This window comes from Colobus angolensis, unplaced genomic scaffold, assembly GCF_000951035.1.
Source record: "Colobus angolensis palliatus isolate OR3802 unplaced genomic scaffold, Cang.pa_1.0 Scaffold19, whole genome shotgun sequence".
NCBI lineage: Eukaryota > Metazoa > Chordata > Mammalia > Primates > Cercopithecidae > Colobus > Colobus angolensis.
In genome coordinates, this window is record NW_012115043.1 from 16,107,764 (window position 1) to 16,121,737 (window position 13,974).

At 39.6% G+C, this 13,974-nt stretch overlaps 1 protein-coding gene across 1 annotated transcript in view; it reads left to right on the top strand.

Moving 5' to 3' along the window:
- Positions 1-13,974, top strand: part of PRTG (protogenin) — a 138,067-nt gene that overhangs the window by 57,653 nt on the left and 66,440 nt on the right. The window contains exons 3-4 of the mRNA XM_011940540.1: positions 10,814-10,958; positions 12,226-12,359. Of these exons, the coding sequence (XP_011795930.1) occupies positions 10,814-10,958; positions 12,226-12,359 (279 nt within the window). The remainder of the gene's footprint in view (positions 1-10,813; positions 10,959-12,225; positions 12,360-13,974) is intronic.

A 13,974-nucleotide genomic window follows, 5' to 3' on the forward strand; every position in this document is an offset into this window, starting at 1 on the left:
TACCTGCAAGGCTATGCCGGTATACCACCTCCCTGTATACACAGTCTGTTCTGGGTTTTATTCCTGATTTTCTTTATACCAGCTAAGGCCAAGATTTCACTTAGTCTTTTTTGTTTTTTTGCTGAGATGGAGTTTCACTCTTGTTGCCCAGGCTGGAGTGCAGTTACTGGTTATGATCTCAGCTCACCACAACCTCCGCCTTCTGGGTTCAAGCAGTTCTCCTGCCTCAGTTATCCAAGTAGCTGGGATTATAGGCGTGCGCCACGCCCAGCTAATTTTGTATTTTTAGTAGAGACAGGGTTTCTCCATGTTGGTTAGGCCAGTCCCAAACTCCCAATCTCAGGTGATCTGCCCACCTCGGCCTTCCAAAGCATTGGGATTACAGGCATGAACCACTGCACCCTGCCACTTAGACTTTTAAAGAAATATCCTTGGCTGGGCACGGTGGCTCACGCCTGTAATCCCAGCACTTTGGGAGGCTGAGGCGGGCGAATTACCTGAGGTTGGGGGTTCAAGACCATCCTGACCAACACAGAGAAATCCTGTCTCTACTAAAAACACAATCCTTGGCTGGGCACGGTGGCTCACGCCTGTAATCCCAGCACTTTGGGAGGCTGAGGCGGGCGAATTATGAGGTCAGGAGATTGAGACCAGCTTGGCCAACATGGTGAAACCCCGTCTCTACTAAAAATACAAAAAAATTAGCCGGGTGTGGTAGTACTTGCCTGTAGTCCCAACTACTCGGGAGGCTGAAGCAGGAGAATTGCTTGAACCCGGGAGGCGGAGGTTGCAGTGAGCCGAGATTGTGCCACTGCACTACAGCCTGGGAGACAGAGTGAGACTCTGTCTTAAAAAAAAATAATAATAGTATGTATATATTTATATCCCCTTTGCCTCAGTTTTCTAGTGCCCTTTATTTCTGTCATCAAGAAATGAGAATGAGGCCGGGTGTGGTGGCTCACACCTGTAATCCCAGCACTTTGGGAGGCCAAGGCAGTGGATCTCTTGAAGCCAGGAGTTCAAGACCAACCTGGTCAACATGGTGAAACCCTGTCTCTACTAAAAATACAAGAAAAGAATTAGCTGGCCATGGTGGTGCGCATCTGTAGTTCTAGCTGCTGGGGAGGCTGAAGCAGGAGAATCGCTTGAACCCGGAAGGCAGAGGTTGCAGTGAGCTGAGATTGCGCCACTGCACTCGGGCCTGGACAACAGAGTGAACCTCTGTCTCAAAAAAAAGAGAGATTGCATTAAAATTGGAAAAACAGTAAACACTGTTTTTTTAGGCTGCTATTATAAAAACTGAAAGATACCTTTCTGTAAATCTTAATGATAGCCTTACGTATGAGCCATTAGTCAAAAAATCAAGACTTAGCATTATAGAACAGCTGTAAATCAAAAACTGAAAAAACAAAAGCCACTTAAATCAAGATGAATAGATATTTTAAGTTGTTTCTGTTGTTAGTCCATGGCCTAATTTGACAGTTTCCCAGTTTGCCTTAACATGTCCAGTGTCCTCATTCTGATCAAATGAGAGTTTGGAATGGTTGTTCACCAGCCCATCTGATCTCTCTTTTCTTTGTTCTGATTCAGGCAGCGTTGTATCCCCCAGCCTTTACAGGCTAGAAACCTCAGAACTATGTGAATCCTTTCCTGGGTCTCCCCTGAACACCTCTGAGCCAAATGATGTTTGGTGTACCGTGTCTCTTGTGTGTTCCCTCCCTGTGTTCCTGTTACTTCTGCCATCATTCAAACCCATAGCAGATCTCTCTTCTGCTGTTCTGATAGCCTCTTAACTAGTTAGTCTTCCTACCTCTAAATTCTGTCCTTTTAAGTACTTGGTTTTTTGGTAGTCAACATGTTTGTGGGCTTAGAACCAAGAGAATTTAACAACAAAGGAAAAATTGGTATTCCTACTAGGTAAACTGTTTTTAAAAGAGAGGTTTGTTTTTGAAAAAATACTTGACTACTAAATTTTAGCCTGAGATAGTATAACTCAATTTACATATTTTCCTTTTTCTTATTTTTATTTTTATTTTTATTTTTTGAGGCAAGGTCTTACTCTGTTGCCCAGGCTGGAGTGCAGTGGTATGATCATGGCTCACTGCAGACTCAAACTCCTGGACTCAAGCAATTCTCCCACCTCAGCCTCCTGAATAGCTGGGACTACAGGCTCGCACCACCACACTGGGCTAATTTTTAAAACTTTTTTTTGTAGAGACGGGGTCTCGCCCTATTGCCCAGGCTGGTCACTTTCCTATCTTTAATAGGTTCCTAGAAGTAGACATACTCCTGTTTGAGATGAGAGCCATAGTTTTAAAATTCCAATACACAAAGTTTTAAAGGTGTTGTTCTGTTTTGGAAATGTAGAAATTTAACATATATTGGTTTTTTTGTTTTGTTTTTGTTTTTGAGAGACAATCTCACTCCGTTGCCCAGGCTGGAGTGCGGTGGCGCGATCTCGGCTCACTGCAACCTCCACCTGCTGGGTTCAAGCAATTCTCCTGCCTCAGCCTCCTGAGTAGCTGGGACTACAGGAGTGCACCACCACACGCAGGTAATTTTTGTATTTTTAGTAGATACAGGGTTTCACCATGTTGGCCAGGATGGTTTCGACTTCCTGACCTTGTGATACACCCTCCTCGGCCTCCAAAAGTGCTGGGATTACAGGCGTGAGCTACTGTGCCCAGCCTTAACACGTTCTTACTCAGCTAGAAAGCCAATGCATTTCAGCTTATACTGAGTAGCAGAATTGCTTGGGAGTAGAACCTGTAATTTTTTTTTTTTTTTTTTTTTTTGAGATGGAGTTTTATTCTTGTTGCCCAGGCTGGAGTGCGGTGGCGCGATCTCGGCTCACTGCAACCTCCACCTGCTGGGTTCAAGCAATTCTTCTGCCTCAGCCTCCTGAGTAGCTGGGATTACAGGTGCCTGCCACCACACCCAGCTAATTTTTTGTATTTTTAGTAGAGATGGGGTTTCATCGTGTTGGCTAGGTTGGTCTCAAACTCCTGACCTCAGGTGATCCTCCTGCCTTGGCTTCCCGAAGTGCAGAGATTACAGGCATGAGCCACTGCGCCTGGCCTAGAACCTGTAATTTGTATCTTCTACAGAAAGTTTGGGAAACTCAAATTTTTACTCATAAGGGTCTTGGAAGTTGACTCCCTGGATTCAGATCCCAGTGTCACCACTTACTAGCTGCAAAACTTTGGGCAAGTTGCTTAATTTCCCTGTCTCCATTTCCTTAACTGAAAATTGGGTGAATAATAATTCTGAGAACTAAATAAGCTGGAATATGTAATGTACTCAATGCAGCACCTGACAATAAAATGTATGTTAAGCTGTTGTTATTTCTGTCTTTATTAAATTGCTTCAAACCTCTGTTACTTTTATAATTTAGGTTGAGTGTTCCTTATCTGAAATGCTTGGAGCCAGAAGTGTTTTAGATTTCAGATTTTTAAAAAAATTTTGTAGTATTTGCATTATGCCAGTTGAGCATCCCAAATCTAGAAGTCTGAGATGTTCCAGTGAGCATTTCCTTTGAGCATCATGTCAGTGCTAAAAAAGTTCCAGATTTGAAGCATTTTGGATTTTTGAATTTGGGATTCTCTGTACTTTTGGGATGCTCAACTTTTGGGGGTACTCTGTCCTTTTTCTTCATAGCATTTATCACAGTTTGAATTTATTACACTTGGATAGTGATTTAGTTAAATGCTTTTCTCCACCATGAACAGAGATCCCTGAGAATAAAACCTCTGTTAGTTTTGTTCATCATTAGATCCTTGGCACCTAGAATGTACTAGACACTGAATACATATTCATTGAATGAATTAATAAATTTAGAAGAGATTAAAAGTTTCCTAAAAGTGATTAAAATTGTTTTCTAAATTGGGGAGAAAGTCTGGTGCATTATTTTATAAAGAATTTTATGACTCAGAGCCTATCAGCCTGGTTAACCACAAACTAAATGAAGGGTGTTATTGTAAGGACAGTGAGATCGATATTAGTATGTGATTCATGGAAATTAACTCCTTTGTGTCAGTTATACTATGTATCTTTAATAGCAGAGATATTAATTATATTTATATAACTGTATAAGATTGGTTGTTTAAATACTATTGCATGTTGCCATAAAAACAGTTTGGTTTTGAAATAATTGATGCCTAACTACTTTTTCTTTTTTCTTTTTTTTTTTTTTTGAGATGAGTCTCACTCTGTCACCCAGGCTGGAGTACAGTGGTGGGATCTAGGCTCACTGCAAGCTCCATCTTCCAGGTTCACACCATTATCCTGCCTCAGCCTCCCCAGCAGCTGGGACTACAGGCGCCTGCCACCATGCCTGGCTGATGTTTTTGCATTTTTAGTAGAGACGGGGTTTCACTGTGTTAGCCAGGATGGTCTCGATCTCCTGACCTCGTGATCCACCCACCTCGGCCTCCCAAAGTGTTTCATCGTGTTAGCCAGGATGGTCTCGATCTCCTGACCTCGTGATCCACCCACCTCGGCCTCCCAAAGTGCTGGGATTACAGGCATGAGCCTCCACGTCCAGCCCCCCCCTTTTTTTTTAAGTTCTAGGGTGCATGTGCACAACGTGCAAGTTTGTTACATAGGTATACATGTGCCTATGTTGATTTTGCTGCACCCATCAACTCGTAATTTACATTAGGTATTTCTCCTAATGCTATCCTTGCCCCAGCCCCCTCCCCTTTTTCTTTTTTTTGCAAAAGCTCACTAATGACTCTATTTGTTGGGACTATACCCAGTTAAAAAGAGTTAAAATATGTATTTGGCATAAAGGAAGTTTTTTTTTCCTTTTACTATGGCAAGGAGATATGCATTTTTTTTCTAGTAATTAGGTTAAGCAGTTTAAATATTTAGAAGGATGGATGCTAAGACATGATGCTTTTTGACAGCATTTACAATTAGAATCACATTTTGGTGAGATTATTTCTTTGTTGGTTTTAGAAGTAGTGGATTAACCTATACAAGCCTTTGAGTGGATAGATGAAAGCTGTTTGAGTCTAATGCAGCTTATCAAACACTGGTGTTTGGAGTGTTTTGAAGGGGGAAGGGAAGAATGAAAGCAGAGACAAGATAAGAGGCTGATAGTGGTTCAGGTGAGAGATGTTGGGACTGGAACAGATGGTAATGGATTTTGCACATGTTTAGGAGTTAAAATCAGTGGGAACAGGTGATTGAGAATACTGAACGAGTAAGTAGTCTCTAGCTCAGGTGAATAATTTGACAGTGGTGTGACAAAGATGAAGCAGAGATATAGGCTTAGAAGAAAGACGATGACTTCATTTTGGACATGATGAGCTTGGAGTGCCTTTGTTTTGTTTTGTTCGTTTTTTTGAGACAAGTCTCCCTCTGTCGCCAGGCTGGAGTGCAGTGGCCTGATCTCAGCTCACTGCAACCTGCAACCTCCGCCTCCCGGGTTCAGGCGATTCTCCTGCCTCAGCATCCCAAGTAGCTGGGACTACAGACACGCACCACCACGCACAGCTAATTTTTGTATTTTTAGTAGAGACAGGGTTTCACCATGTTGGCCAGAATGGTCTGGATCTCTCGACTTTGTGATCCACCCGTCTTGGTCTGCCAAAGTGCTGGGATTACAGGCGTGAGCTACCACGGCAGCCTGGAGTACTAGCTCACTGCAAGCTCCGCCTCCCAGGTTTACGCCATTCTCCTGGCTCAGCCTCCCGAGTAGCTGGGACTACAGGCGCCTGCCACCTCTCCCGGCTAGTTTTTTGTATTTTTTTAGTAGAGACGGGGTTTCACCGTGTTAGCCAGGATGGTCTTGATCTCCTGACCTCGCGATCCACCCGTCTCGGCCTCCCAAAGTGCTGGGATTACAGGCTTGAGCCACCGCGCCCGGCCGTGGAGTACCTTTCATAAGCTGCAGGTGAAGACGTCCAGTGCACAGTTGGAGCCATGAGTACGAAGGTCTGAGGATGGTGATCTAAACTGGAAGAGGTGTTTAGGGGAATCAGCAACGGCTGACTGTGGTTGAAAACTGAAAGAGGATATAATCACCAAAGAAGACCATGGAGAGAGAAAAGAACAGAGACTCTGTGGAAGGAAGGGCAGAAGAGGAGGGAGAGCGAACCCTTGAAAAGGCAGGCAGGAAGGAGGAGCCAGAGAAATAAAAGGAGAACAAGGAGTGTGTAGTATCATAGACCCTGTCTCAATAAAATAATAGGGAAGAAGGCAGATTAAATGTTTGAGGCATGGAGTCAGAAAGGAAGAAGGGGAGACAGCCAGTATAATACTCTTTAGAGAAGTTTCGATCCCATGGGTAGGTGAGCAGATAGCTGCTAGATGGATATGTAAAGTGATGTAAAGATATGTTTAGAGTTTTCTTCCTTTTGTTTTTTGAGGTTGGGAGAGAGTGGAACACTCTTATTTGTGGAGGGAAAGGAGCTAGGAGAAGAGTTTGAATATGCAGGGGAGAGAGAGATCCCAGAGGGGAGGGAAGAGATTGGGATTGGTGTCCAGATGGAGGGATTACAAACAGAAAAAAGGGAATTTACTTTCATTGTTGATTCATGGTTGCGTCATTCTTTCAGTCTCAGAGGTAACCGACGAGAGTCCTAAGCAGTATCTGGCTTGGTATTTTCTCCACGAAACTATTTTGCCAATGGATTGAATTTTCAAAAGATATCAAAAAGTTAGATATTTTAAATATAAAGGTGTTTGTGAGGATTAAAAAATACATACCTTTATACTTGCTTTCAAACCTTTCTGAAAACCAGAGTTTTCAAGGGTAAACCTATTTATGTTTCAGTTCTCAGAATTTTGTGACTCCAGAGTTCCAGTCCACTAGGCCTGAAGTACAAGGTTACCTCAATTGTTGTAATAAAAAATCTTAGGGATTTCATGTATTTATCCATTTGAGAAAAAAGGGGAACTGCTTAAGGAAAAGGCAGTGGTGCCCAGGCATACTGTTTGATTGGTTAGGTTCAGAGTAAAAAAAACAACACTCAGTTGCCTATGTGGCTGGAAGGAAATAACACAAGGCAGCAAAGTGATCATTTTGATTCTCAATAATCACATTTATAAAAAGTTTTCAATCTTGTTTGTTTATTGGCTTGTTTAATCTTTACAAAATCCTTTGATATGGGAGGGACAAACTTTTGTCTCTAAAAACAATGCCAGTAAAATACTGGGCATTGTTTGGAATTGTGGCAAACAAAAAAATAATAAAAAGCACTATTTTCTTCTCACCCGTCTTGGTATTTGTACCCAAGAAACTCCCTACAATTCTAGTTATTGTGCTTAAAGACCTAATAGAATTGGAGAAAATTCAAAATAATACTAGTTCAATTCAGAAAGTATATTTTTTCAGTGCCAAATCTGCACCGTTTACTGTCTTACAGTATCCTGCAAAGAACATGAGCTGCTGCTGCCCCTCAGTGAGCTTGTAATGTAGAAGGGGAGGAAGACTTGTAAATAAGTGATTATAATGTGAGATAAAGGCAGCAGTGAAGGTCTGCAGTGTACAGAGGTAGCAGAGAAAAGGGTCAGAAACCACTTCCCACAGGATGGGATAAGTGAACCAGGCTTTAAAGGATGATAGGATTTCATCAGGTGGACAAGGGACCAATGTTGTTAGCAAGAGAAGGAAATGTTCATATATACCTTAGAGGTGTGAAATATCATGATGTATTTAGTGAATTATAAGTAGCTCGGTGTTAGTGAAACATCATTGTAAGTGGTTGAATATGAAGCTAACGTTTTACGGGGACTAATTAATTCATCAGCAACACAGAGTCATGGTTTATGATGATCACTCTGGAGGGTGATGTTGCTGGCAGGGGAGATACCAGCTAAGAGGCTCCAGAAAGACATCCAGACAGGATATGATAAGGACCTGAATTGAACAGAGGACTGTTAGGGATGAAGAGAAGTCAGATATGAGAGAGGAATAAATGAGATAAAACATCTTGATTAAATAATTAATTCATTGTGGGGTAGTGGAAGAAGAAATTGTTAAAGTGGACAGGCCTGGGGGAGCTTCTGCTTTGTAAAGAAAAGTTAAACTAAATAAGATATTTCAGTCTGGTGAGGTAGAGGTTGAGAAACAATAAAGTAAAATTCCCATTTTGAAGTCTGTCACTTGAGTATGGACTGGATTGTCAGTGACAGCTAGAACTAATGGTCATCCCTCACACATGGAAAAGGTAAATATGGGATCGACAAGAGTGCTTTATATTTCATAAAGGAAGCATTACATTTATGGAAATGTAGGTCCTAATTCCCCCCAAGATAAATGTATTCAACGTAGTTTAACTATAAAAAGACAAGCTTACCTCATTATTGAGAAATCAGGTTGTTCTGCCTGAATGTGAAGCTGATATTTTTAAGGTGAATCTAGCCATCTGTTTCCTAATTCTTTAGTAGATAAACAGCAGTGGATGGTCCATAGGTTTAGATCCAAAATTAAAATGTTTGCAGGTAAACATCCTAGCAAGTGATTACAGAAGCAATGAAAAGTAGCTCAGTGTTAGTGAAACACCATTGTAAGTGGTTGAGTGTGGGGCTTGAGTTTTACAGGGACTAATTAATTGATCAGCAACATAGATTCATGGTATTAATTTTTAGAGTTTTATATTCTGGAAGAGTGGTTCTGCAACTGAAAAGTCTCACTCTTAAAGCTGAAATAACTTGTATTTATGTAGTTTACATCTATTGACACTATTAGAAATTAAAACTGAGAAAAATAATCTTTAATTCATTTTAGAATGAAAACGTTTATGCATCACATATTAATATAACTATTTTCCAGAGGAAAAAAAGAGCCAGAGGAGCAGAATTGCTTTACATTTGTGCAAATCTCTTTAGTTAGCTTAATAGAAGACAGCTGGGTTCTCTTATGTGTCTGCTTCAACATTTGGTCTATTGCAATATCGTGCATTACATAACTCCTGAAAAATACCGTATATTCGAGAGAAAAGAGAGTGAAAGTTATTATGCAAATAGTTCTGACTTTTAGGATCCACTGACAATAGCAGTTTGAAACAAATTTTTGTTTCATACACAAATAAGGTATTACTTTGCCCCCACTCCACCCTTTTTGGAAGTCCATCGTCCTAAGAATATTTTCACCATGATTTGCTGGCCTTGTCGTATACTTGTAAAGGCTTGTGATCTTTCTACAGACAGATGCGTTCAAGTGCAAGGCAGAATTTGTTAGCCTTCTATGACCTTTTACCCTTTCTAACCCAATGAAGCATAAGTTCATCTAGCCTTGTTACCTCTCTTCTTCATAACTTCTCATTTTATTTATAAATAATAAAGTTCAAACAAATTTTTCTTTGAACTGTAGTCTGGGGAGGGGAGGAGTAAGATTATAGTTGTGGCCCTTTCTTTGTATCTTGGAAGACTTAGTAGAGGGAAGGGAAACCTGGAGTTTACACTCCTTCAAAATATGATCATGAACACTGAAGACCACTTCCTGGAGGCCTGCCTAGAATTGCAAAGAATAATTATCTCTAGAAAATACACTTCAGGATTGATTTCTGCTTTGGAAATACATGAGCCTAAAAGTAGTCTCTTGAGTTTCTCCACCTTTTGTTTCAGATGCACCCTTGGGCTTCTCTCTTTCCTTTCTCATCTTGCTCCATCAATACCAACTTCATGGGCCGGGCGCGGTGGCTCAGGCCTGTAATCCCAGCACTTTGGGAGGCCGAGACGGGCGGATCACGAGGTCAGGAGATCGAGACCATCCTGGCTAACACGGTGAAACCCCGTCTCTACTAAAAATACAAAAACTAGCTGGGCGAGGTGGCGGGCACCTGTAGTCCCAGCTACTCCGGAGGCTGAGGCAGGAGAATGGCGTAAACCCGGGAGGCGGAGCTTGCAGTGAGCTGAGATCCGGCCACTACACTCCAGTCCAGGCGACAGAGCGAGACTCCGCCTCCAAAAAAAAAAAAAAAATACCAACTTCATCTGATTCCAGATACAGAGTGATGTGTCTGTGGCGTAAGAACCAAGACTTTGTTTCCTTTAAGATAACGCTAGACTGTCCCCATTCCCACTGTCACCACCCAGTTCTGTAATCCCTATTTAATAGCCTATTGGACTTTTGTCTTGAGACTCCTTTTTTCTATCCATCCTGATTAATTTTTCCCACACATTGCTAATATCAGGACATGCCTTTTCTCAGAAATCTTCAGTGATGCCTTAATTTGTACCATGATATAAATCTGTTTTATCTGTATTCTCCTTCAGCTTTCCCATAAACTCTTAATCTGAAATATTTTGCAGTAGTCCTGGCTGTTTTCTCACAATACTGTGAATGCAAGCTTTGCATTTCTTACCTCTGTGCTTGTCTTCATGTTATTCTTTTCATTTGGAATGTTCTGTTCTCTTCCACCACCACCCCCATCTAAATCCAGTGGATTCTTCAAAAGCTAATTCAAAACCAGTTCTTGTAAATGGTTTTTACCTGATTAGTTTGAATTTATATGTTTCCCTCTCCTCTGATATATGATAGTATTTGAAGTTTATATCACACAGTTTAGTATGTAATTATATACCATTGTTTATTTTTGTTTCATATCTTAATTTTCGTCTCCAAATAGATAAGTTTCTCATGAACCTGTTTAGAATTTAATTCTGGGAAAGACCAGACTCCATAAATTGGGCAGCTGCCCAGTGTTTTTTCCAAAATTATTCACTAAATTATCTTCATACTGGTTAAGTTAGGTTGGTCTTATCCAAGCAAGTGTTCAAGTCTAATAAGTAATATCTAGTGTAATGTTACTTGTGTTATTTTCATGCACTTATTCTGAGTTTCTCAAACTTTATCTTATAGCTATTTCTGCATTTGAAGTTCAGCCAGTTTCCACTGAGGTCCATGAAGGTGGAGTTGCTCGATTTGCATGCAAGATTTCATCCAACCCTCCTGCAGTCGTAACATGGGAGTTCAATCGGACAGCTCTACCTATGACTGTGGACAGGTAGATGTAGATTTTGTCTTTGGAGAAGATATGGGAGTAATGAAGACTTCATATGAGATTATATAGGGAGAAACACCATTATAGGCCTCATTTTTATTTAGGCAGTAATAACTGATTGCTTAAGACATTTCAAACTTAGCCAGAGAATTAGATCATCAGTCTCTGGCACGTGGGGCATGGTCCCTGGTTTAGATGAGAATTTAAATAGATTATCCTACTGCCTTGATATTTTCCTCAACCATCTGTTCTAACCATGAGTATCTGGACTGCGGCCCAAGGTTTTAGGAAACCAAATGATGCTCTTATTTCTGGAAAGGGCAGTGCTGGTGTAAGGGTCTTTCATGTGTGCCCTGGTAGCTGCCCACTCCTGTCTCTGCCTTCCACTTCCCAACCCCCTCTTCACTACAAATGCGTGCACGCGCACATGCACACATCTAGTGTTCTGAGGGTGGTTGGGTTTTAAAAATCAAGAACTTGATAGCAACTCCAAAAAATTTGATTCCTGCCCTGCTCTTGAGTAGGCAAACATTTGCTAACATGGTAAAGCACTAAGATGGAATAATTTATTCATGGAAGTGCTTTATTAGAAAACAAAAAAGCATATCTACATATGTCTTGGACAATATGTGGATATTAATAGGTAAAAAATTCAGGAATTTGAAAAAAATTACACTAAACTCTGGGCCACCAGTTAGCTAAATCTATGCTAGAATGTCAAATGAGACTCTGTAAAATTCGACTGATAGATGGCACAAACCATATCATGCTGGATTGTTTATGTTTTAGAGAGCTTTAGTGATCCAAATGAAAACAAGAGAATCAAGCTAAAGGTCTTCAAAGTATTGCTTCTAGCACTGTGAAAAGATTGAGTGTATTAATTCCTGTCACAGAATATGTTAAATAAAACATAAAATCTAGGCCCAGCACGGTGGCTCATGCCTGTAATTCCAGCACTTTGGGAGGCCGAGGCGGGCAGATCACTTGAGGTCAGAAATTCAAGACCAGCCTGGTCATCATGGTGAAGCCCTGTCTCTACTAAAAATACAAAAATTAGCCGGGCATGGTGGAGTGCCTGTAATCCCAGCTACTTGGTAGGCTGAAGCAGGAGAATCGCTTGAATCCTGGAGACAGAGGTTCCAGTGAGCTGAGATCACGCCATTGCACTCCAGCCAGGGTAACGAGAGTGAAACTCAATCTAAAAAATAGAATAGAATAGAATAAAATAAAATAATCTACAAAAAGTTTAGTTATCTTTCTCTCATAACAGGATAACTGCCCTACCAACAGGAGTATTGCAGATCTATGATGTCAGCCAAAGGGATTCTGGAAATTATCGTTGTGTTGCTGCCACTGTGGCCCACCGACGCAAAAGTATGGAGGCCTCACTAACTGTGATTCCAGGTACCTACCGTGCAGAGTGGCTTTTTCCATTTTTATGATGTTTTGTTGGCACAGTTACTACTTTTTCTCCTCTGCTGTAATAATGTGCTATAAAGTAGAATTTCATTTAAATTATTATAATCTATTTGGAAATTGGTTATTTTCAGTTATTAAGCAACTCTTCTTTCATAGGCCAGTTTTCTATGTTATAAGAAGTATTCAATCTTAAGAAAGATTAACAAATGTTCAGTCTTTGGTATTCTATTCAATACCAAAATTCACTGATGCTCAGGTCCGTTACTGAAAATGGCATGGCTAAACACCCTCCTTTATACTTTAAATCATCTCTAAATTACTTATAATACCTAATCATGCAAATTCTGTATAAATCATTGTTATATTATATTTTAAAATGTGTATGTTTTTATTTTTTATTTGAAAAAATATTTTCAACCTGGAGTTGGTTGAATTTACAGATGTACAACCCGCAGATACTGAGGGCTGGCTCTATTTCACTTTTGTTTTAAAAGGTGTAAAATACAGAAGGCACAGAAAAGAGAATAACAGTCATCCATTTCTACCAGAATTGCCTATTGTGGAAAAAGATATGTTTGTTTCTAGTTGTATTATTTTGCTTGTCATTTAAAGAAATACCGTAATTTGCATTTGTAAAAATGATACGTGCATTTTATAAAAAGTAATGTTTATGAAAATAGAAAATATAAAACTTCTATATTAAACAATTTTTTAAAATACAAAAAGTTAAAAAATATCCTCAGTCTCAATGGAAAAATTATCATTGTTAATATTAAGCGAACACAATTTTATGTATTTTACCATACATTAATATAGGTAGAAGGGAAACTAGAGAGATGCATATAAAGAAATAGATATTTCCTTAAAATGCAATAGATGATAGTTTTTATTTTAAAGGTTAAGTTTATTTAAATGTAGTGGAAGAAGACCTGGACTGAAGACATTGTTGAACTTCACATAAGTGTTTACTCTTTACAAGAGATACTGGTTTCTAACAGATCCTTTAAGGCTGTAAAAGAAGAAATTTTAAAAAACGTTAAGAGGCTGAAGTTATGTATTTAATGCTGTGCTTTAGTTTTAGGTAAATAAATTTTAGATAATTAAATTATATAAATAAGTGAGTGGTTGAACCTCAATTAAAAGTAATGATATGGAAAATAACCTAAATGTCCATCAACTGATGGATAAATAAAATGTGTTCTATCTATACAATGATATATATTGCTCAATAAAAAGAAATGAAGTACTTATACATGTAACAACGTGGGTGAACCTTGAAAACATTATGCTAAGTGAAAAGAAGCCATTCACAAAAGACCACATAATATATGGTTCCATTTATATGAAATGTCTAGAATAGGCAAATCCAGAGAGACTAAAAGTAGATTAGTGGTTACTAGGCTGTGGAGAGAAGAAGAGATTGGGAGTGACTGCTAATGGGTTTGGGATTGTTTTGGAGAGTGATAAAAATGTTCTAAAATTAATTGTGGTAGTAGTTGTACAACTCTGAAAACTCTAAAAACCACTAAATTATATACTTCAAATGGATGAATTGTATCGTATGTGAGTTATATCTCAATAAAGTTGTTTAAAAAAAAAG